General features: G+C 36.2%; 1 protein-coding gene across 1 annotated transcript in view; it reads left to right on the top strand.

Moving 5' to 3' along the window:
- Positions 1–26,107, top strand: part of INPP4B (inositol polyphosphate-4-phosphatase type II B) — a 1,415,612-nt gene that overhangs the window by 1,310,523 nt on the left and 78,982 nt on the right. Inside the window, exon 23 of the mRNA XM_053703700.1 lies at positions 20,731–20,843. Coding sequence (XP_053559675.1) covers positions 20,731–20,843 — 113 coding nt within the window. The remainder of the gene's footprint in view (positions 1–20,730; positions 20,844–26,107) is intronic.

Raw genomic sequence — 26,107 nt, 5'->3', positions numbered from 1 at the left:
TCTGAGTCTAAATTAATATAAAATACAAAGCACAAAGTGTAAATGCAGCTGAACACTCATAACATGCAGTGCTATATTCCACTAGGCTTGTCTCTCCTTCACATACAGAAATGTAGGGAATGCCCATTAGAGATGTATAGCAAAATCTGCATTTTCTTTCATGTAATTGGCAAGAGTCCATGAGCTAGTGACGTATGGGATATATAATCCTACCAGGAGGGGGAAAAGTTTCCAAAACCTCAAAATGCCTACAAATACACCCCTCACCACACCCACAATTCGGTTTTACAAACTTTGCCTCCTATGGAGGTGGTGAAGTAAGTTTGTGCTAAGATTTCTACGTTGACATGCGCTTCTCAGCATTTTGAAGCCCGATTCCTCTCAGAGTACAGTGAATGTCAGAGGAATGTGAAGGGAGTATCACCTATTGAATACAATCGTCATCCTAACTGGGATCTATTTCATAGGTTCTCTGTTATCGGGCATAGATATTCATCTCCTACCTCCCTTTTCAGATCGACAATATACTCTTATATACCATTACCTCTACTGATTCTCGTTTCAGTACTGGTTTGGCTATCTGCTATATGTGGATGAGTGTCTTTTGGTAAGTATGTTTAATTTATTTAAGACACTCTCAGCTATTGTTTGGCACTTTGCATATAAAGTTCTAAATATATGTTTATACTTATATTTGCCATAATTCAGGATTATCAGTATATTTCCTTTTTTGCAGACTGTCAGTTTCATATTTGGGAAATGCATTTAAAAAAAAAATTACCTGAGGTTTTCAAATTGATTCTTTTTTCTAATTTGCGGGCTGTATTAGGCTCGTGTGAGCGCAAAATGCTATAATTTATTGCGTCATTCTTGGCGCAAGACTTTTTGGCGCGAGAATTACATTTGTATACGCAAATTCGTCATTTCCTTCGTCTTAGTTGATGCTGAGTCTTTTCACGAGGTTGACGCTCATGTTTTTTTGCGGACGTTTTTGGCGGCAAAATATATTTTCAGTTGTGGGCATCATACTTGGCGCCAAACTGTTTGTCATTATTTAAGACTTCATTTCCTTTTGCCTCTGGTCCTTTTTTTCTTTGTCAGAGGCCTATTCTGTTTGCATTTTTTCCCATTCCTGAAACTGTCATATAAGGAAATAGATCATTTTGCTTTATATGTTGTTTTTCTCTTACATATTGCAAGATGTCTCAATCTGATCCTGTTTCAGAATCTACTACTGGAATCCTGCTGCCTGATATCGGTTCTACCAAAGCTAAGTGCATTTGTTGTAAACTTGTAGTAACTGTTCCTCCGGCTGTAGTTTGTAATAGTTGTCATGATAAACTTTTACATACAGAGAATATTTCCATCAGTAGTGTTGCATTATCTGTTGCTGATCCTTCAATATCTAATGTTCAGGAAATTCCTATCAATTTGAGAGAATTTATTTCTGATTCCATTCAGAAGGCTTTGTCTGCCATTCCGCCTTCTAATAAACGTAAAAGGTCTTTTAAAACTTCTCATACAGTTGATGAATTTTCAAATGACCGACAACATACTGATTTATCTATCTCTGATGAGGATCTGTCTGATTCAAAGAATCTTGCCTCAGATATTGACACTGACAAATCTTCGTATTTATTTAAAATGGAGTATATTCGTTCTTTATTGAAGGAAGTGTTGATTGCATTAGATATAGAGGAGTCTAGTCCTCTTGATACTAAAACTAGTAAATGTTTAAATTTGGTTTATAAACCTCATGTTGTTATTCCAGAGGTTTCTCCAGTTCCTGATGCTATTTCAGATATGATTTCAAAGGAATGGAATAGACCGGGTACTTCTTTTACTCCTTCAAGGTTAAAACAATTGTATCCTTTGCCTACTGATAGATTGGAGTTTTAGGAAAAGATCCTCAAAGTTGATGGGGCCATCTCTACTCTTGCTAAGCGTACTACTATTCCTACAGAAGACAGTACTTCTTTTAAAGATCCTTTAGATAGGAAACTTGAATCCTATCTAAGGAAGGCTTATTTATGTTCTGGTCATCTTTTTAGGCCTGCTATTTCTTTGGCTGATGTTGCAGCTGCTTTAACTTTTTGGTTGGAAACTTTAGCGCAACAAGTATCAGACCATAATATGTATAGCATTGTTAAATTAATTCAACATGCTAATAATTTTGTTTGTGATGCCATTTTTTATATCATCAGAATTGATGTTAGATTTTAGCTAGAAGAGCTTTATGGCTTAAATCTTGTAATGCTGATATGACTTCTAAATCGACGTTGCTATCGCTTTCTTTCCAAGGTAATAAATTATTTGGTTCTCAGTTGGATTCTATAATTTCAACTGTTACTGGTGGGAAGGGGGCTTTTTTACCTCAGGATAAAAAAATCTAAGGGTAAATTTAAAGCTTCTAACCATTTTTGTTACTTTTGAAAGAATAAGGAACAGAAACCTAATCCTTCCCCTAAGGAATCTGTTTCCAACTGGAAGCCTTCCTCAGTCTGGAATAAATCCAAGCCATTTAAGAGATCTAAACCAGGCCCCAAGTCCGCATGAAGGTGCGGCACTCATTCCAGCTCAGCTGGTAGGGGGCAGACTAAAATTTTTCAAGGATGTTTGGATAAATACAGTTCAAAATCATTGGATTCAGAACATTGTTTCTCAGGGGTACAGAATAGGTTTCAGAGTAATACCGCCTGTGAGAAGTTTCTTTCTCTCACGCATTCCAGTGAACCCTGAGAAAGCACAGGCTTTCCTGAAGTGTGTTTCAGTTCTGGAGTCTTCTGGGGTAATTGTGCCGGTTCCTTTTCAGGAACAGGGTCTGGGGTTTTATTCAAATCTGTTCATTGTCCCAAAGAAAGAAAATTCATTCAGACCAGTTCTGGATCTAAAAATCTTGAATCGTTATGTAAGAATACCAACATTCAATATGGTGAATATAAGGACTATTCTGCCTTTTGTTCAGCAAGGGCATTATATGTCCACAATAGACTTACAGGATGCATATCTTCATATTCCGATTCATCCAGATCACTATCAGTTCCTGAGATTCTCTTTTCTAGACCAGCATTACCAATTTGTTGCTCTTCCTTTTGGCCTAACAACAGCTCCAAGGATCTTTTCAAAGGTTCTCGTGCCCTTCTCTCTGTAATCAGAGAGCAGGGTATTGCAGTGTTTCCTTATTTGGGCGATATCTTGGTACTTGCTCAGTCTTTACGTTGTGCGGAATCTCACACGAATCAACTAGTGTTGTTTCTTCAAAGACATGGTTGGAGGATCAATTTACCAAAATGTTCTTTGATTCCTCAGACAAGGGTAACCTTTTTAGGTTTCCAGATAGATTCAGTATCCATGACTTTGTCTCTAACAGACAAGAGACGTTTGAAGTTAGTTGCAGCCTGTCGGAACCTTCAGTCTCAGTCATTCCCTTCAGTAGCTATGTGCATGGAGGTTTTAGGTCTCATGTCTGCATCATCGGACGTGATCCCCTTTGCTCGTTTTCACATGAGACCTCTTCAGCTTTGTATGCTGAACCAATGGTGCAGGGATTATACAAGGATATCACAATTAATATCCTTAAATCCCAATGTTCGACTATCTCTGACTTGGTGGTTAGATCACTATCGTATAGTTCAAGGGGCCTCTTTTGTTCGTCCAACCTGGACCGTGATCACAACAGATACGAGTCTTTCAGGTTGGGGAGCTGTCTGGGGATCTCTGACAGCACAAGGGGTTTGGAAATCTCAAGAGGCAAGATAACCAATCAATATTTTGGAACTCCGTGTGATTTTCAGGGCTCTTCAGATTTGGCCTCTCTTGAAGAGAGAACCGTTCATTTGTTTTCAGACAGACAATATCACAACTGTGGCATATGTCAATCATCAGGGTGGGACTCACAGTCCCCAATCTATGAAAGAAGTATCTTGGATACTTGCCTGGGCGGAATCCAGCTCCTGTCTAATTTCTGCAGTTCACATCCCAGGTATAGACAATTGGGAAGCGGATTATCTCAGTCGTCAGACTTTACATCCGGTAGAGTGGTCTCTTCACCCAGATGTGTTTTTTTAAATTGTTTAGATGTGTCCAGGTCCAGGGATCCTCAGGCGGAGGCAGTGGATGCATTGACACTTCCTTGGAGTTATCAACCTGCCTATATTTTTCCGCCTCTAGTTCTTCCTCCAAGAGTGATTTCCAAAATCATCATGGAGCAATTGTTTGTGCTGCTGGTGGCTCCAGCATGGCCACACAGGTTTTGGTATGCAGATCTTGTTCGGATGTCCAGTTGCCAACCTTGGCCACTTCCGTTAAGACCAGACCTTCTATCTTAAGGTCCGTTTTTCCATCAGGATCTCAAATCATTAAATTTGAAGGTATGGAAATTGAACGCTTAGTGCTTAGTCATAGAGGTTTCTCTGACTCAGTAATTAAAACTATGTTGCAGCCTCGTAAATCTGTTTCTAGAAAGATTTATTATCGAGTATGGAAGACCTATATTTCATGGTGTTCTTCTCATAAATGCAATTGGCATTGTTTTAGAATTCCTATAATTTTACAGTTTCTTCAGGATGGTTTGGATAAAGGTTTGTCTGCAAGTTCTTTGAAAGGACAAATTTCTGCTCTTTCTGTCTTATTCCACAGAAAAATTGCTAAACTTCCTGATATTCATTGTTTTGTACAGGCGTTGGTCCGTATCAAGCCTGTAATTAAATCAATCTCTCCTCCCTGGAATCTTAATTTAGTTTTAAAGGCTTTACAGGCTCCTCCGTTTGAGCCTATGCATTCTTTGGACATTAAATTGCTTTCTTGGAAAGTGTTGTTTCTTTTGGCCATCTCTTCTGCTAGAAGAGTTTCTGAATTATCTGCTCTTTGTTGTGAGTCTCCTTTTCTGATTTTTCATCAGGATAAGGCGGTTTTGCGGACTCTATTTAAATTTCTACCTAAAGTTGTGAATTCCAACAATATTAGTAGATAAATTGTTGTCCCTTCCTTGTGTCCTAATCCTAAGAATTCTTTGGAAAGATCCTTACATTCTTTGGATATGGTGAGAGCTTTGAAATATTATGTTGAAGCTACTAAAGATTTCAGGAAGACTTCTACTCTATTTGTTATCTTTTCTGGTTCTAGGAAAGGTCAGAAGGCTTCTGCTGTTTCCTTGGCTTCGTGGTTAAAGCTTTTGATTCATCATGCTTATTTGGAGTCGGGTAAATCCCCGCCTCAGAGGATTAAGGCTCATTCTACTAGGTCTGTTTCCACTTCCTGGGCTTTTAAGAATGAAGCTTCAGTTGATCCGATTTGCAAAGCAGAAACTTGGTCTTCTTTGCATACATTTACTAAATTCTACCATTTTGTTGTTTTTTCTTCTTCAGAAGCAGTTTTTGGTAGAAAAGTTCTTCAGGCAGCTGTTTCAGTTTGATTCTTCTGCTTATAATTTCAATTTTTTTCTTTTTCTTTATAAGATTAAAACTTATGATTTGGGTTGTGAATTAATTTTTTTCAGCGGAATTGGCTGTCTTTATTTTTATCCCTCCCTCTCTAGTGACTCTTGAGTGGAGTTCCACATCTTGGGTATTTGCTATCCCATACATCACTAGCTCATGGACTCTTGCCAATTACATGAATGAAAGCATAATTTATGTAAGAATTTACCTGATAAATTAATTTCTTTCATATTGGCAAGAGTCCATAAGGCCCATCCCTTTTTATGGTGGTTATGATTTTTTTGTATAAAGCACAATTATTCCAGTTCCTTTGTTGATGCTATTTTACGCCTTTCTTTATCACCCCACTGCTTGGCTATTCGTTAAACTGAATTGTGGGTGTGGTGAGGGGTGTATTTGTAGGCATTTTGAGGTTTGGGTAACTTTGCCCCTCCTGGTAGGATTTTATATCCCATACGTCACTAGCTCATGGACTCTTGCCAATATGAAAGAAGTTAATTTATCAGGTAAATTCTTACATAAATTATGTTTTTAGACTCCCTTGGAGGGCTAGTTGGGGCATTTTGGCTGTAGTTTGACTGGTCCTACCCCAAAGCAGATATGTAAAAGAAGTACTCCAGCCACCAGCAAGCTTCTTTTAAAAAAAAACTTTATTTTCATGGGATGGGTCCAAAAACAAGAGGACTTAGCTACCCCAAAACTACAGTGTAAATATGTTAACTCCTGCAACTCAATGAGTAGCTAAATATGTGATTCTGGTGCTCCTATAATGATTTTGTGACATCATGAAGTTATAATGTGTATCCTAATACATTTGTTTAACTGAAAGTCACTGAGCTAGTTTTCAGCTTAATTAATTTCTTTAAAAAATGAAGATGTAGGATATCTTTTTTATTCAAACATTTTGCAAGCAGAATGGGAATAGCAAATTTATTTGATCCATTGATATGATTCAACATTTTGTACTAACACTGTTTTATGAATTATAATTAAAAATGCAGCTAAAATTGGAAATTATCAAAGATATTTCATAATTAACGCGTAGAAGCAGACTTAAGTATATCCTACAGATGGTGATACAGCAAATTCTGAAAATTACATCATTGGTTTGTTGGAGCAGTTTAACTCAGCAGCACACACCAGTTTTATGTCTTGCTGCTTTCCTATTTAAATGCTGTGCTATATAATACAATTGAAACAAAGCATTGTGACAGTCTGATGGTTGCTGAGCTTTGGAAATAAATGTCTCCACTTCCCCATAAAATGGATATCCAACAAAAAGCTTTTGTCTCTAAACAGCATCTGTGGGTGCAGATGAAGCCCATTAACTTGTGACAAGGACATGTTTCATTCAGATTAGCTACTAAAATGTAGAAGCAGAAAGTCACTTTGTAAGTTAAGATTTTTAGACAGCATATGTGTGAAGGTTTTGTATATGTATATGATGTCACATCCACAAACATGTGAGCATCTCAAGTGCTAATTCTGGCTATTGCCTTTTGATGACCTTTTGACTTTTAAAATCATTTAACATTTGTTTTCTGGAATATTTAGTTGCATATCCATCTCAATTCTATTTCCATAATGTATATACTTTAAAATTATGCAAATCAAACAGGGTTGATACTGACTGTAACTAGATAATAGTCATTATAGTGTTTGATGAGTAATTGGGGAATACAAAGCTGAGTTAAGCAGTAGGCTATCTATTTGATAGCAGTAGGCTATCTATTTTTTTCTCTCAGAGTTATTGCAATCAATAGTATGTGAGGGATTTAGGATTTTTTTTTAAGTATTAAAGTGCCCATTAACAAGTGCATGAACCTATAAGGGTTAGATTACAAGTGGTACACTATTTAGCGCACCCGCTTGAGCGTAAACTTTGCTAGAAGTAATCTTTTTGAACACACCGGTTGCACTCGTCCTAAAAGTTGAAAGTAAAAGGTTTATGAGCTAGCGTAAGCAGATGCACGCTAACTTCTAGACTTTATGATATCGCAACTGCGTTAACATATTTTCCCTATAGATTGGAGAGTGCAGAAGAAAAAACCTGACACCTATTACTCGCACACTAACTTGACTTGAGTTATTCGTATTTCACATTCTAATGTTATTGTATATACATATATCTGTATATACCTACCTTGACATGATCATATATATATATATATATATATATATATATATAAAAATATATATTTCATAATAAAATGTAATTGTTTTCTGTATGAAGAACATAGGAATGTAAAATATGCAATTCACACTTCGCGTTTTGTGATTTAGATCTAACAATTGCTGTTGGGTTAGTCCACATGAAGAATTGCTAATCTCAAAGTGCATTTTTGAAATATTAATAATAAATATTTAAAACTATTATACATACCGTAAAAAGTATAGATATATTCTGTGGCCTATTTACCATATTCTAGTATGTAAAATAATTTTTAATACTTATTATTTATTTTTTTATATACATTTAATATTTTAAAAACGTGAGATTAGCAATTTATGTGTGCTAACCCGACACCACTTTAGACCTAAAGCGCAATAAGTGAAGCGCAATATGCATATTTTACATTCTTATGTTCTTCACATAGAAAATAATTTATTTTTTTAATATTAAATGTATATTTATATATATATATATATATATAAATATATATATATTATAATGTCTATGTAAAATAGATATCTACACCTATATATTTATAGGAATAGATATACATTATAGGTATATATAAATTATATATAGATATGTATTTACAATAAAAAGAAAATTTCCCTGTAACCGAAGAACACTGGAATGTTTAATATGTACAGTAAATATACATTAAAACACATGAACATATAAATACATCTGTACACACATCTATACATATATATCTACATTACATATATTTATATATATAGAATCCAAAAAGAGAACCAAAAAAGCGCTCAAAGCCCAAAGTGGGAAGGATAAAAACGATATATTTATTGAGACATTTAAAAACAAAAAGAGTCCTCAAGGACTATTTGTAATCCAGGTTGTAATTTCAGGCACACAGAGCAGACATGTTTCGTGCTCAGGTAGCACTTGATCACTGCTTACCTGTGCACTTTCAAAGGCCTGCCTTTTAATTACACAAATTTAAAGTGATACATTACACCATTTTTAAACAACCTGAATCTAGAATACTAAGAGCTTATCTGTATAGTCTATTAATACAGTGTATATGGGAACATAGCATACTTAAAGAAGATGATATATTATGAACATAGCCTATTTAAACAAGATGATAAATTTGGTACATAGATATAAAACATGATTACTCAAAAAAGTTACTTTAAAAAGAAGAACAGTTTTAAGAGTCCTATTCTATACTTATATTAATTGAGAAGTATTATACAGTTGGCCACTGTCTCATATTACAGTAGCAAATCCTAAGATATTGATTACCAGCAGTTATTTGATAGAATATAATATAGTACCATCAAAGAAAAATCCTAAACAGTTGTCACTGTCTCATTTTACACTAGCAAATCCTAAGCTATTAATTATCAGCAGTTGCATGATAGAATATATTATAGATAAATATGCCATACCTTATTGGAATATTATACAAATAAATCTAGATCTCTCCTCTTATTTATCCCTAAAGGATAACTAGTTTGTAAAGTCAGAATCCAAAAGACTTCCCTTTTGTCTAGCATCATTTCCCTATTTCCTCCTCTACTCCAAATCGATACAAAATCTATGCCCTGTACCATTAAAGCATTGACATCTGGGGGGGCGGAGCCAACTGGCAAAGTGAGCAGACATACATATCTGGAGCTCCTCTGCCACAAATGCCTAAAAATGGACATATACCTCATTTTGCAACAGCCTAGGTTCTGAACATTTGCAGGGATTAAAGACAATTGCATCTACAGCCTTCTTGGAATGCAAATATCGGATTTGTGGACTTTTGAACTATCTTAGTAGCGGCATATACTAGGGCCTACAACAGCTCACCAGGCGGTGTGGACGCAACTCACTCTAACATTTGTGAAGCATTTCCTTCTCAATACCCACCAAATGGATCCAGAGGCAGCACTACGCAAATTTGAAGATCATGTTTATGGGCTGCTGGAAGATCATTTCTCAGAGATTGGCCGGCTATTTGCGCATCTCCTCGAACAGTTCGACAGCCAGCATGGCGCGCAAGATGGCGGCGATACTCTAGGAGCAATAGTAAAAACCCATTTGCAAGCCTTACATATAACTGGCAAACCCATACCTCTCAAAGCGGCACATATTCTGACAGGAGAGAGCGAACATTACTCCGGCTCAGAAGGTGAGAATTTGCATGTGAGTATAAGAAGGCCGGGCATCCAACACACCACGCTGGACCCGGAGGAGGTTAAGGATGCAGAGTCAAGCGCCTATGTCCCCAGGAGTGCGGCATCCCACAAGCTAACTCGCATAGCTGATCTGGACTTTCTACCTTACCTTAGATTAGCGATACACAATTCCCCAAGATGCTGTAAGGGAGGTACACTACGTGACCTATACAACGAGCGCCATGTCTCCTTCAACTTGGTGGGCATTGGCTGAAGCCGTGAGATACAAGTCAGCAAACAAAAGACTTAAGTAACCATTATGCTGATGGACACTATCTTATATATATCAAGTTCTGTTTCTAGGGTTTGGCTCATTGAGAGGTTTGTTTATCCCTAAGATGGTCATTTGCTGATCTGTCTAAGACTGAGGTCCTGCCTTATTAACATGTCTGATGTGGTGTTCTACTATGTGCACACAGTCTTAAATTAACTTTGTTCTCATACTACTCCTTGTTTGAAGTGTTTGCTATACTTATATTATTAGCTAGTCACTGATAACTCATAATCTATACCCAAATATTTGCATATATTGAGAAATAAACATTACTGATCCTTGCTCTGTTATATTAGAGATACTTTCCTACAAATGTTTAACATAGGCTCCAACCCAGCTTCAACCTATATTATCACAGGAGGGGTCTATGTAGTACATACAGTATGTTTATCAACAAAAGTTAGATCTACTATATGGTCTCCTGTTTTACATTCAGATGTGCAAGTCTTTTTGCTGTTATAGTTCATGTTATATAGGTTATATTTGCTCTGTGTATAGGGGTCTTATGGTTACATTATACAGGATCTGTGATCTGTGTCATTTAGTATGAACTCCCTGGCTTGCTTACTACCCTTAACTTATCCTACCCAGCTCTCTAACCCTGTGCAAGCAGGGTAAGATATAAAGAGGTCGCTTAGATGTAAAAATGGCTGCAAAGCTATCTGAATATGAAAGAGATTAGTTCAGTTACTACAACAGCCTATATTTCAATCTCTGAACTGACAAAATCATTTAACATTTTATAATGTCTGTATGTAATTTCTCCTTCACCGCAGCTATATGTTCATTAACTTAACAGGCAAGGCTGTTATCTCAATCCCAAAGTATTTACAAGCCTGTTCATCAGCCAGATATTAGCTGATAAAATGTTTCACTTAGGTTAGACAGATATTATATAGAGTTGTCAAACCTGATAACTCAGATTGTTGTCTATGTAAGCAGTCATTCGTGCAGTTATTCCATTTCACTTTGCAGCTTGTACTAAGCAGTAAAATTTTGTAAAAATTGTAAATATTACATTGAATATGTTCTTTATCTTTAGATTTATAGTTGCTGCCCCCCATAGGCTATACTGCCCTCAATGTTCTACTGCCTCATTGCTGAATTAGTCTGACATTGTTTTATATATGCTTACCACTATTTACATAGGCAGTATTGTATGTGTTGATAAGGTTCAATTTCAGAGGGTGCCCTAATAAGGGTCAATTACCCTTTCCACACTGCAAAGCAGGTTATCTTACCTCTATGTAACTAAGGTGAGCATTACAGCTGTTTGTATAGATTATAATCCTATCTCCCCAATTCTATATGTCACTATTTATTTCTCTTGAGACATAGTGTATACTAGTTCCTTTACAGATATAATATTACTGTGCTATTTAAATTTAATAGCGTTTAAGTTGCCAAGGTTTATACCTATTATCACATTGCCAAGCATAGCAAACTCGTTTGCTCCGAATTTCCCTTAATATGTTAATATACGACCCTACCAGTCATTAACCTAAGTATACACTATTAACCCCCTGTCGACACACTTTCTGTTAAGTTTCTGTACTTTTCAAGCTGACATTTGGCATATTGTCTTCACTGACAGTGTTTTATACAACTAATTTACCAATAACATTTTTTTAGTGGTCCCATCACATCTTCGAAGTCACCCTTTGTTAGTTTCCCTAATGCATACACTCTGAAAACCAGGGTTCAATATATATGAGATTGTGAGGTGTAGAGTTTTAGTAAAGCTACTTGTAACTTGAGCATACTAGTTGCTGCTCCTTACTATTACCAACTATCTTTTGTTATGGGCAAGTATAGTCTCAGTATTAACTGCTGCCTGTTTCTCCTTAGTTAAATTTACCAATCTATTCTAGAGAGATTAAAATTCACCGTCTATAAATATGCAACAGTGGATTAGGAGACAACTCCCTATTGATATTCATACTTGATTTCACACTCCTAGCCAGCGGATCTACCAGTGTTATTGAATTTAACATCCTTCCATTTATAGGCAATTTTGTATATGTGAATATAATATGAAACTAGTATAATCTTCACCTCATCCCATATTTATTATAAGTTATAGACCCCCCTCAGTAGTATAATCCACAATCCCTCCAGCCAACAGCCTGCATATATGGTAATAACCTCCTGACTGTATATTTTCTCTTAGGTGCCCATGTAGTCCTAGATGCCAAATATCATATGTTCTATGCTGACTTTTTGATTTACCCCTAATTCTCCAGTATCTATCTTAGAGGTCCCATTACGTTTTTCCTCTCGTCCTTTCCTAAGGCTCCGCCCCTCCACACTCCCTCATATTCAAATAGCGGTGCTTACCCGCTGAACTTCCTCCCCCTTTCATATTTTTGAGGCTGGAAACTTCAGTTGCTAATATACTCCTTCCATTACAACATCAGGTCCATAAGTGACCACTCCATATGCTATTTTTCCTCTAGTCTACATTTGCTTTTCCTGGTCCAAAAGTGATATCTGAGGAAATGAGTGAAGAATATAATATAAAAATAGAGGTTCTCAATATATACCTAGCACAATGCTATCCTGTTATTTCATGTGTAAGAATAACTATTGTAAATTTGACACTGTTGTTGTTTTTGTTGTGAGGTATTCTATACCTTTTGTATTTACCAATATAACCTCAATAAAAAAATTATTAAAAAAAAAAAAGCATTGACATCTGCATTGTGTTTTTCTTTAAAATGTCTCGCTACTGGAGTATCTGAACTTTCATCCTCAATACTACGCAGGTGCTCTAGAAACCTTTCTTTGAGCGGCCTAGTGGTCTTTCCTGTATACTGCATGAAACAAATTTTTCATGTTAATAAATATATTACATGTGTAGTAGAGCAATTTATTGTGTAGTTGATTTTATGTTGTTTGTGGGTTACTGACGATAATATTTCATCTCCTTCTTTTACAAAATTACAAGTCCTACATATAGGCCTCCTGCATTTAAAGAAACCCTTCTTTCTTTGTAGCCAATTTTTGTTAGAAATAGGTTTTAACTCGGAAGGTGATAAATAATTAGAGAGAGTTTTGCCTCTTTTAGATATAGAGTTACATCCTTCCTGCATAATTTCTTTAAGAATAGGATCTGAATATAATATTGGTATGGAACCTTGCACAATATAATATAGCCCTTTGCAGTCAAACACCTTCTCATATACCATTTACCTTTGAACCCATATAATATTGTTTTTTTATATTTATATGTATATTTTTTATCAGATAGTGTTTATATGAGTGTAACCACTTTCCAGTTTACTTCTATTATCTAATTTGCCTTGTTCACTTGGTATTCTTTGTTGAAAAGCATACCTAATAAGACAAAGGTGCAGCAATAAATTACTGGAAGCTAGCTGTTGATTGGTGGTTGCATATATGTGCCTTTTGTCATTGTCTCACCTGATGTGTTCTACTAGCTTTCATTAGTGTACTGCTGCTTCATCCATAAATATACCAAGAGAACGGAGCAAATTTTATTATAGAAGAAAATGAGATGTGTGCTCTATCTGAATAATGAAATGATGGGTTTCATGTTGCTTTAAAAAAAAAAAAAAATAGACAACTATTATCAAATGTCCTTTGTTCTCTTGGCATCTTTGTTGAGTACACTTGTAAGAGCTCAAGGAAGTGCATGTGTCTTACTATGGCAAGTGTTTGCAGCAATGTATAACATTGCTACATACATTGTTGCAAACCTTTTATCCATAGAGTGCTAAACACATGGTTCATTCTTCAACAAGAGATACCAAGAGAAGGAAGCAATTTTGATAACACATGCAAATTGGAAAGTTTTTTTTATGTTATGCGCTTTTTAAACCAAGAAATTTTAATTTTGACTTCATTCTCCCATCATTAAATAACTTTAAATTAATCTTTTTCATACAAATATATACTGTAACATATTTAACTGCTACTCTTTCACATATAGTACAGAATTATTTTGAGCACTATGACCCTTTTTCTTTATCATGTAATATTATTCATCTGGATGAAAAATACTCTTTTATCCTATTATATAGGGCATTGACAAGAAGTAAAAAAAATACATTGTAATATGTATCCTATTTTCTCTAGAACCTAGTGAAGTTTTTTTGATTTTGTAAATTTCGAATTTTATAAATGCTGACAGGTATGCAGGGTTCCTAATTCAGGAAGGATAACTATGACAGACCATTTATAAATATCACATGGTAGAGTGAGTGCTAACTTGGATAGATTACTGTGATGAGAATGAGGCATGATTGACAAGTTATAGTGATATCTTGTTAAAGGGACAGTCAACACCAGAATTGTTGTTGTTTTAAAGATAGATACTCCCTTAATTACCCAGTCCCCAGTTTTGCATATCCAACAGTTATAATAATAAATGTTTTACTTCTGTAATTACCTTGTATCTAAGCCTCTGCAGACTGCCCCCTTATTTCAGTTCTTTTGACAGACATGCATTTTAGCCAGTCAGTGCTCACTCCTCAGTAAATTCACATGTATGAGCTCAATGTTATCTATATAAAAAACATAAAACATAAACTAACACCCTCTTGTGGTTAAAAAAAATACCAAAATTCATTTAGATTAGAGGCAGCCTTCAAGATCTAAGAAATTAGCATATGAACCTCCTAGGTTTAGCTTTCAACTAAGAATATCAAGAGAACAAAGCAACATTGGTGATAAAAGTAAACTGGAAAGTTGTTTAAAATTACATTCCCTATTTGAATCATGGAACTTTTTTTGGACTTGACTGTCCCTTTAAGTGCAAAGCATTTAAAGTTTTGGAATACAATGATAAATCCCAACAAAACATCAAAGAAGAAAAGTAAAACTTTTTTTTTTTTTTTTAATGTTATTGAGTTTATGAGTTAAAAACAACTGTATGTATATATATATATATATATATATATATATATATATATATATATATATATATATATATATATATATATATATATATATATATATATATATATATATAAAGTTAACCCCTCAGTTACCATTGGGACCAAAATTTTACCATTAAATCAAATAATTTGTATTTTCAGAATTGCTACATACATGGTTAGGAATGTATATCAACATGTAGATGAAACATATTATTGCACATATAATATTTTCTAAAAATAACAACATATATACAGTTAAGACAACATAACAAAATAAAAAAAATGCAAAAAGCAAACTTTATAAAGAACTTACGTTTTAATTTCTTTATTCAAAATAATTAAAAAATATGAGAGAAGAAAAGCAAAATGTGTAAGAGGAATGAATAATATGAGATGAAAAGTAAAGAATGCCTTAATGGTGACATGAAGGAATGGTATGGAGGGGTAATGTGAAATGATAAAATGAAGGTGAAGGTGTGTGCGAGATGTGATGTGCAATCAAAGCGTGAGCAGAAAGCATATGTTGTTGGTAATATGAACACCTGCAGGCCCATTTATCAAAGGTCTTGCGGACCTGATCCGACACTGCGGATCAGGTCCGCAAGACCTCGCTAAATGCGGAGAGCAATACGCTCTCCGCATTTAACATTGCACCAGCAGCTCACAAGAGCTGCTGGTGCAACGCCGCCCCCTGCTGACTCGCGGCCAATCGGCCGCCAGCAGGGAGCTGTCAATCAACCCGATCGTATTCGATCGGGTTGATGTCTGGCGATTCCTGTCCGCCTGTTCAGAGCAGGCGGACAGGGTTATGGAGCAGCGGTCTTTTGACCGCTGCTTCATAAGTTGTGTTTCTGGCGAGTCTGAAGACTCGCCAGAAACACGGCCCTTCAAGCTCCATACGGAGCTTGATAAATGGGCCTGCTGGTGTGAAGGTGAAAGCGTCTGCAAGATATGGTGAGAGTATCAAGTATGAAAAAAGTAAACAATGAGTGTAAAAGGAAAATAATGTGAGGTGAAATGTAAAGAATGAGTTAATGGTGACAGAAAGAAATTATGTGGAGTTCAGAGTGTATACAAAATGTGATGAGGTATCAAGTAATGGTAATATGAAAAAAATGGTGTGTGAGAGATGTTTTGGAATACACAATACTAGAAAATATCACATGAACATCTCTATGTAAAAAAGGAGGATATTTTACCTCCAGTTGTCTTAAGCTTTAAGAGGAGTTATCTTTCGGGTACTCATTTTACTGTCAAATGCATGGTGGGAAAAAAATACATTAAGGGCCAATCACCATCATCAGTGCTGAGTAAGTGAATTTGTTGCATTTGCTGTGATCTCTGGGGATTTCTCCATAATCTCAAGAGGTTTCATGGTAAACTTCCTTAAACTGTGCCAGAAGCACATACCCTTGCTAGTCCTGGGACTTACAATAGGTTGTGGCTACTGATTGAATTTTGAGGTAAAATATCTTCTCTTTTTACAGAGATGTTCATGTGATATTTTCTAGTCTGCTTTGTACAGATGTGATTCAGCATTTGGGTAATATTTCCCTTAAAAGTAATATAACATTTATTAAAATAAATGTTTACATTAAATCAACATTTTAATGTAAAACACCTCTTTTTGTAATATAATCTTGAGATCTGTGTTCTACAATAGTTAAAGGGACATGAAACCCAAAAATTTTCTCTCATGATTCAGATAGAGAATACAATTTTAAACAACTTTCCAATTAACTTCTATTATTTAATTTGTTTCCTTCTCTTGTTATCCTTTGCTGCAATGTTTATCTAGACAAGCTCAGGAGCAGCACAGAACCTAGATTCTAGCTGTTGATTGGTGGCTGCATATATATGTCAATTGTGGTTGACTCACACATGTGTTCAGTTAGAAACCATTAGTGCATTGCTGCTCCTTCAAACTATTATACCAAGAGAATGAAACAAATTATATAATAGAAGTAAATTAGAAAGTTGTTTAAAATTATATTCTGTATCTGAATCATTAAAGAAAAAATCTGGGTTCCATGTCCCTTTAAAACCTGCTAGTGTTTAGAAATACATACAGTAGATACATGTAATATGACTAGAAAAACTCACAATGAAATAAAGATCTGACGAAGATCATATTAGTCAAATATCTGCACTTGAAGAACATTGGAATGTTAAATATGTACAGTAAATATACAACATATAGGGCTAGATTACAAGTGGAACACTAAATTTGCCCGTTTGCGGCCGTGCAATAATTAAAGGGATACTGAACCCAAATTTTTTTCTTTTGTGATTCAGATAGAGAATGAAATTTTAAGCAACTTTCTAATTTACTCCTATTATTAATTTGTCTTCGTTCTCTTGCTTTCTTTATTTGAAAAAGAAGGCATCTAAACTATTTTTTTTTGTTCAGAACCATGGAAAGCACTTGTTTATTGGTGGGTGAATTTATCCACCAATCAGCAAGAACAACCCAGTTTGTTCACCAAAAATGGGCCGGCATCAAAACTTACATTCTTGCATTTCAAATAAAGATACCAAGAGAATGAAGATAATTTGATAATAGGAGTAAATTAGAAAGTTGCTTAAAATTGCATGTTCTATCTGAATCACAAAATAAAAAATTTGGGTTCAGTGTCCCTTAAACCAGCCATTACAAGTGGCTGGTTATAGCTACGAATATGCTCACGGTAGCAATTAGCTCTCAGAAAATTAACCAGAGATCTGATGTCTGGTTAATTTTCTGAAAGTGCCCCAAATGCCCTCAAAATAAGAGGGCATTATAGTTTTTTATTTTAAAAAAAATTGTATTTTTTAATTAAAAAAAACAACTGCACTAGGCAGTTTTTAGTGTCTAAAGTTAGTGGGAGTGGGGTGTTAGAAAAAAAAGGCACTGAAAAGTGCCTTTACATTGCGGTCTATGGGAACTGCATGTTCCCAGTAAATATATATGTATATTACTATATACATATATATATTTATGTGTTAATATATATATATATATATGTTCAAAACAGAATGAGAAGCAGTCTGCCAGGAACGAACAGCAGCATCAATAGCTTGTTCTATGGCCCGGTTGCCACCTGGTAGTAGCTTCTTTCTGCCCAATTGTGCTTTTCACAGAGGAAAACTTTCCTGTAGTATATCAGTCTGATCCCACCGACATGGTCAGTCCAGCTCCGAAATACCAGGCAATTCTCCTCTGAACAAGGAACATGACAACCCCAGACGATCGTTTCGGCCTCCTTTGGGCCTCGTCAGTGAGGTGCAGCCATATCCCTCTAAGCACATTGGGCAAGGAGTCCACGTCTGGTTTCCCCCATCACCCATAGGGAGACTATCCCCACATAAATATATATGTACAGTATCTCACAAAAGTGAGTACCTAACATTTTTGTAAATATTTTTATCTTTTCATGTGACAACACTGAAGAAATGACACTTTGCTACAATGTAAAGTAGTGAGTGTGCAGCCTGTGTAACAGTGTAAATTTGCTGTCCCCTCAAAATAACTCTACACACAGCCATTAATGTCTAAACCGTTGGCAACAAAAGTGGAATTGCCCAAAGTGTCAATATTTTGTGTGGCCACCATTATTTTCCAGCACAGCCTTAACCCTTTTGGAGTTCACCAGAGCTTCACAAGTTGCCACTGGAGTCCTCTTCCACTCCTCCAAGACGACATCACTGAGCTGGTGGATGTTAGAGACCTTGTGCTCCCCCACCTTCTGTTTGAGGATGTCCCACAGATGCTCAATAGGGTTTAGGTCTGGAGACATGCTTGGCCAGTCCATTACCTTTACTCTCAGCTTCTTTATAAAGGCAGTAGTCGTCTTGGATGTGTGTTGGGGGTTGTGATCATATTGGAATACTGCCCTACAGCCCAGTCTCCAAAGGGAGGGAATCATGCTCTGCTTCAGTATGTCATAGTACATGTTGGCATTCATGGTTCCCTCAATGAACTGTAGCTCCCCTGTGTCGGCAGCATTCATGCAGGCCCAGACTATGACACTCCCATAATGCTTGACTGTAGGCAAGACACACTTGTCTTTGTACTCCTCACCTGGTTGCCACCACATACTCTTGACACCATCTGAACCAAATAAGTTTATCTTGGTCTCATCGGACCACAGGATATGGTTCCAGTAATCCATGTCCTTAGTCTGCTTGTCTTCAGCAAACTGTTTGCAGGCTTTCTTGTGCATCATCTTTAGAAGAGGCTTCCTTCTGGGACGACAGCCATACAGACCAATTTGATGCAGTGTGCGGTGTATGGTCTGAGCACTGACAGGCTGACCCCACCCCTTCAACCTCTGCGGCAATGCTGGCAGCACTCATACGTCTATTTCCCAAAGACAATCTCTGGATATGAGGCTGAGCACGTGCACTCAACTTCTTTGGTCGACCATGGCAAGGCCTGTTCTGAGTGGAACCTGTCCTGATAAACTGCTGTATCGTCTTGCCCACCATGCTGCAGCTCAGTTTCAGGGTCTTGCCAATCTTCTTATAGCCTAGGCCATCTTTATGTAGAGCAACAATTCTTTTTTTTCAGATCCTCAGAGAGTTCTTTGCCATGAGGTGCCATGTTGAACTTCCAGTGACCAGTATTAGAGAGTTTAAGAGCGATAACACCAAATTTAACACACCTGCTCCCCATTCACACCTGAGACCTTGTAACACTAATGATTCACATGACACCGGAGAGGGAAAATGGCTAATTGGGCCCAATTTGGACATTTTCACTTAGGGGTGTACTCACTTTTGTTGCCAACAGTTTAAACATTAATGGCTGTGTGTTGAGTTATTTTGAGGGGGCAGCAAATTTACACTGTTATACAGGATGTTCATTAACTACTTTACATTGTAGCAAAGTGTCATTTTTTCAGTGTTGTCACATGAAAAGATATAATAAAATATTTATAAAAGTTTGAGGGGTGTACTCACTTGTGTGAGATTTTGTATATAATCATATACATATATATTTAAAAATATTCTGCCATCACTGCGCTACTTACCCCTTCGCTGTGTGAGGTTCTGATGCTGTCTCTGATATTGTAGCCTATGGAAGCACGCTCTCGTAAGCGCAATGCTTCCCAATAATGCTAAATTGCTGTTAACTTAGCGTGCATGGGTATTACACAGTGGAGTGCAAATATCGCTTTGATGAAAGCAATATTTAGTGTTCCACTTGTAATCTGCCCCTTAATTTGACAGTAGATAAGAGCTAAAAGACCCATCATGTCCGACCATATTACATATTACTGTTTTTTAAGATAGCCTTATGCATGTCCCAGGCATTTTTTTTTTACAGTCCCTGTGTTAACCAACTCTTTTGGAAGTTTATTCCATTAATTTACCATAATTTCTGTAAAAAATGCTTTCTCACATTTCTCCTAAATCTGCTACCCTCGAATGCAAGATTGTGACCCCTTATTTTTTTGGGGGCAAAATGCTTTCAGCTTCCAGTTTATTAAGTCCCTTCATATATTTGAAAGTTTCTATCATGTCACCTCTTTCCCTTCTCTTATCTAAACTATACTATACATATTTAGATCATAAAGTCTTTCTTTGTGTGTTTTATATTTTAGACCATGCACTATGTTAGTAGCCCTCTTTTGGACAGCTTCTAGTTTATGTATATCCTTCTGGAGATATGGTCTCCAGAACTGTACTCGCTATTCAAAATGAGGCTTGCCTAGTGATTTGTAGAGAACCTTGCTATTTCTGCTACTAATACTATTTATTTTTATTATTTTAGGTCCACAGTTATTCCAAGATCAGAATGACTTAAAAGAGCTTCTTGAAAATTTACACCAAAACACACAAGCAAAGAAGAGGAAAAATGTTGATATAATGTGGCTGGCAGCTTCTGTAAGTCATGAGTTTACATATAGTCATATTTTGTTATGCTTTCAGTTTAGAGCAGACATCCTCAAACTTGGCCCTCCAGAGGTTTTGGAACTACATTTCCCATGATGCTCAGCCAGCTGATATGCTGGCTGAGCATCATGGAAAATGTAGTTCCAAAACCTCTGGAGGGCCAAGTCTGAGGATGTCTGGTTTAGAGGAAAAATATCCTAACAATCTTAAGAGCCATAATTTTTTTAAGTGTCCTGTCTGTTCAATACCAGAGAAATGTGTGTTGCCTTAAGCAGGAGTTGAGGTGGCAATGCAATCCCTTATGTAAAGGAGATGATCCTGTCTTTTAAATAAGGGATTTATATATTTATTGCTATTCTAATGTTTTCTAAGAAAGCTTTGTAATGGAAAAAAGATTAAAGGATTCTCAATATCCTGTGTTCTTTATGAAATTTAAAAATGTTTAGTGGTAAATGTTCTCAAATGACAAGTCCCCAATTGCTTGTAATATTTCATAGCTTTGGTGAAATAATGTCATGTGATCAGTAATGTCACTTGGGAGTGAAGAATTGCATAAGCAAAATCTTTTAATCTATACATGTGTGACCACAAAAACACATCTCATATTTTTACGAATATGGAAGGGAAAAAAATACAGTTTCTGGATTTCATTAAATGTGTAAAAAAAAAATAAAACAACTAAAATTTCACTAGGAAAATGATCATTTATTGTCCATCATCAAGAATTGGAAAATCCTACAGGGGATCCACACAAAATCTGTTGGTGTAACACATAAAACTCTGTAGTACAATAGGAAAGAGAAACATGGTAAGCACCGCCCCACCGATTACTATAAATAAGTTCTACTAAACAGTAAGCATTACTGTCATGCATATAAGGTCCTAGGATTATCTATTTGGACTCCAAGGGACATAATAAATAGAAGCTATATGGATGGAATAATTAAGTGGGTCTCTATTCTTAACTGTATTTTATCCAATTAGTTTTAAGCATCTACTAGTGGCAGCAAGCAATTTTTTTAAATTGACCTGTGTCCATTATATGTGTCGATTATATGTCCTGTGAATTAGAGTTTTCTTTTTTATAAATATATAAGAACACTTGTTGTGTGTTCGGAGATGCAAGTAAGAATGATGATGAGAATGACATCCGCAGCACTTTTAAACATGAGCTACTATTGGCTGAACGAGAATGACATCAGCCGCACTTAATATGCCCTACCATTGGATGAACGAGAATGACATTAGCAGCACTTAAATATATGCTACTACTTGATTAACAAGAATGACATGAGCAACAGTTAAATGTGTGCTACTATTGGATGAACGAGAATTACATCAGCAGCACTTAAATATGTCCTACTATTGGATGAGCAAAAAACATCTCAAAACCGTGTGGTAACCTTTCAAAGAAACAATTTTTCAGACAAAAGTCTATTGCAGAATTGCTTCTAGTCAAATTTAAAATATACTGCTGTGCATTTCAAAGTTGACTTTTATGTTTCTTCAAGTTTATTTGTGTGTGGGTGTTCTGTGTGCATCATTGCCATAGAAACACAAAGAAAAAAACATTCACTGTTTTAAAACCTTTTATATTCAGGTAAAAAGATGTTGTTTTTGTTGTGCTTTGATAACCATCTGGAACAAACTTGATTTACATGGACAATAAAGATTTTTGTATTTTTATGTAATTGTATTCTGCTGGCCATTGTGGCTTTTATCTCATATTTATCACTTTCGTTTTGACACATATCCAAATTCTCATTACAAAGCCTTCCTGTTACTTAATATAACCTTACCCTTTGAGCTCTTCCTTAACACCCCCAGCATGTTTAGGGGGAAGAGTTTGTTTTTATAATATAATTTTATTATAATATAATTATATGATTTACACATATATTAAAAAATTGGTGAACTGTAACAACATTATATGCAAATTGAGACTCTGGGAATGATTTATCAAGTGTCTGGCGGACATGATCCGCTGTAGCGAATCATGCTCGCCAGACATCGATAAATGCCAACCGCATACAATGTGAACTGCTTGTGCAATGCCACCCCTGCAGATTTGGTGTCAATCAACCGATCATATGGGATCGAGCGGATTGATGTCTGCCACCTCAGAGGAGGTGTACGTGTTAGGGAACAGCGGTCTAAAGACTCCTGAAGACTCGCGTGGAAACAGGGGTATACGGCCCTATTTGGGCCGTGATAAATCGGCCGCTATGTTTGCTTTGTTTTATGTAACCTTTCCAATCCATTAGAAGAGCCACTGCTTCAATTAATTAACCTACTTAGATTAATTATATTATATTTTACATAATTATAAAACATGATGACTTCTTAATTCAGTATTGATAATGATTTACTAATGTGTCTGAGCATAGGTTTTTATCAGTTAACTATTAAAGGAGCATTTCAACACAAAAATGACATGTTCTAATTCATTGGCGCATTAGATTTTGCTTTAATAATTCACAATAACTATGTATTTTTCTCTCACAATTGGGGTTAACATAGATAACATTTCACTAAGAAGCAGCAAACCTTGAAGCTTCTGGACAGAACCTGGCTGGTAAATCAATGACCCCACCAATTGCCAAACTTTTTCTCTTTAATCTATTTATGGGGGTTAAACACAATCACCTAGATTACGAGTTTTGCGCTACACAGGGTGTGAAACTAACGCCACAAAATTAGCGGTATTGCACTCTCCATCGCGCTGCCTCTACAAGTTACTGAAAAACCTCCTTGTGCTGTGCGTTATGGTGCGTTAAGCTCCATACCGCACAAAAGCCAAAGGCTGAGTTTACGTGCACGCTTTCCCCCATAGACTTCAATGGGGAGAAAGTGTTAGAAAAAAAACTAACACCTGCTATCGCGGAATGGCAAATCGCTGTAACGCAACCCCATTGAGGTCTATGGGAAAAAGAAAGTTTTGTTTAAGCCTAACACCCTAACATAAACCCCTAGTCTAAACACCCCTATTCCGCTGCTCCCTGACATTACCAACACTAATCAAAGTTATTAACCCCTAATCCGCTGCTCCCTGACATCGCCGACACTAATAAAAATGACTAAACCCTATTCCGCCGCTCCCCGACATTGCTAACACTAATAAAAATGATTAACCCATATTCACGGCTCCTTTACATTGCAGACACTAATAAAAATGATTAACCCCTATTCCGCCGCTCCCCGACATTGCTGACACTAATAAAAATTATTAACCCCTGTTTTGCCGGCCCCCCACATCCCCAACACTATAATAAAGTATTAACCCCTAAACCTCCCGCCCCCACATTGTAACTACTAAAGTAAGCATATTAACCCCTAAACCACCAGCCCCCCTACATCGCAAAACACTTAATTAAACTATTACCTCTAAACCTAACACCCCCTAACTTTAAATTAATATTACAATATAACTATCTTAAAATAAATAAAAACTTACCTGTGAAATAGAAAAAAAATCTAATTTTAAACTATATATATTCTAATAAAATAAAATAAACTACCAATTAAAAAACATAAATTACAAATTTAAAAAATCTAAAATTGCGAAAAATAATAAACATGAAATTATGAAAAATAAAAAACTCTAAGCTTACAAAAAACAATAAACAAAATAATCAAAAATAAAAATAATTACACCTAATCTAATAGTCCTATAAAAATAAAAAAGCCCCCCCCCCGCAAAATAAAAACACCCCCTAACCTACAATAAACTACCAACAGCCCTTAAAAGGCCCTTTTGTAGGACATTGCTCTAAGTTATACAGCTCTTTTACCTTAAAAAATTACTAAGTCCCCCTAAAAGTAAACCCCCCACCCAAGCAACCCCCAAAATAAAAAAACCTGGCTCTAAAAAATCCTAAACTACCCATTGGGCATTGCCCTTAAAAGGGCATTCAGCTTTTTTACTGCCCTTAAAATGGCATTCAGCTCTTTTACAATTGCCCAAAGCCCAAATCTAAAAATAAAAACACCCCAAAAAATGAAAAACAAAAACTAACACTAACCCCATAAAATCTACTCATGGTTCCTGAAGTCCGGACATCCATCTTCATCCAGGCTACAAAAAGTCTTCATCCAGGCAGCGACACCTTCATTCATCTCGGGGACATCTTCTATCTTTATCCCGGGGGCACGGAGTGTAGCTATTCTTGACGACAAAGACATCCTGCGCGGAGCGTCCTCTTCATACGGTCACCACCATACGCTGAAGTTGAATGCATTTTTTTGAGTACAAAATGGATGTTGCATTACAGGCTAAAATTCTTGCAGTATAGCTATACCGCCGCAACTCGTAATATGCATGTCTGGCCAAATTTTCAGCTTAAAAGCCATACCGCAAAACTCCGAATCTAGCCGATAGTTAACTAATGTACAATTTCCATGACCTAATCAGATTGATTTTCATGTCCTTCCAATATCAACTTACAATGGCAGTTTAGGGGTTAATATGTTAATTAGGATTATTGCAATGTTGGGGTCTGGCAGTTTAGGGGTTAATAGGTTAATTAGGTTTGTTGTGATGTCGGGGTTGGCGGTTTAGGGGTTAATCTTTTAATTATGTTATTTGCTTTGTTTAAATTGCAGCTTAGGGGTTAATTACTTTATTATTTTGCGATGTTGGGGCTGGCAGTTTAGTTGTTTGTTAATACTTCATGCGGACGGTTAGGTTTTTTTATTATTTAGTGCGGGCAGTTACGTGTTTTTTTTCGTTAATATTTTGTGCGGGCTGTTGCCTTTTTTTATTAATGCTTCGTTTGACTATGCTGCATCCAGGTGGATTCTTTTGGCTGCACGCGCAGCCAACATTCTTTTGGCTGTCTCGCGCAGCCAACATTCCTTTGAAGATGCGTGCGCAATTGGCAACGGACGTGTTACAAACGTGATTATAGTATAGATACTTTTCACCTCTGTAATTACCTTATATCTAAGTCTCTGTAGACTGCCCCCTTATTTCAGTTCTTTTGACAGACTTGCATTTCAGCCAATCAGTGCTGACCCATAAATAATTCCCTGGCATGAGCACAATGTTATCAATATGGCACACATGAACTAGCACTGTCTTACTGGGAAAAAATGCACTGAGAGAAGAGACAGCCTTTAAGGGCTTAGAAATCAGCATATGAGCTTACCTAGATTAAGCTTTCAACAAAGAATACCAAAAGAACAAAGCAAATGTTATGATAAAAGTACATTGGAAAGTAAAATTGCATGCCCTATCTGACTCATGCGAGTTTAAT

Source organism: Bombina bombina, chromosome 2 (genome assembly GCF_027579735.1).
Source record: "Bombina bombina isolate aBomBom1 chromosome 2, aBomBom1.pri, whole genome shotgun sequence".
NCBI classification, from domain to species: domain Eukaryota; kingdom Metazoa; phylum Chordata; class Amphibia; order Anura; family Bombinatoridae; genus Bombina; species Bombina bombina.
This window is presented reverse-complemented; position numbering and strand designations above follow the sequence as displayed.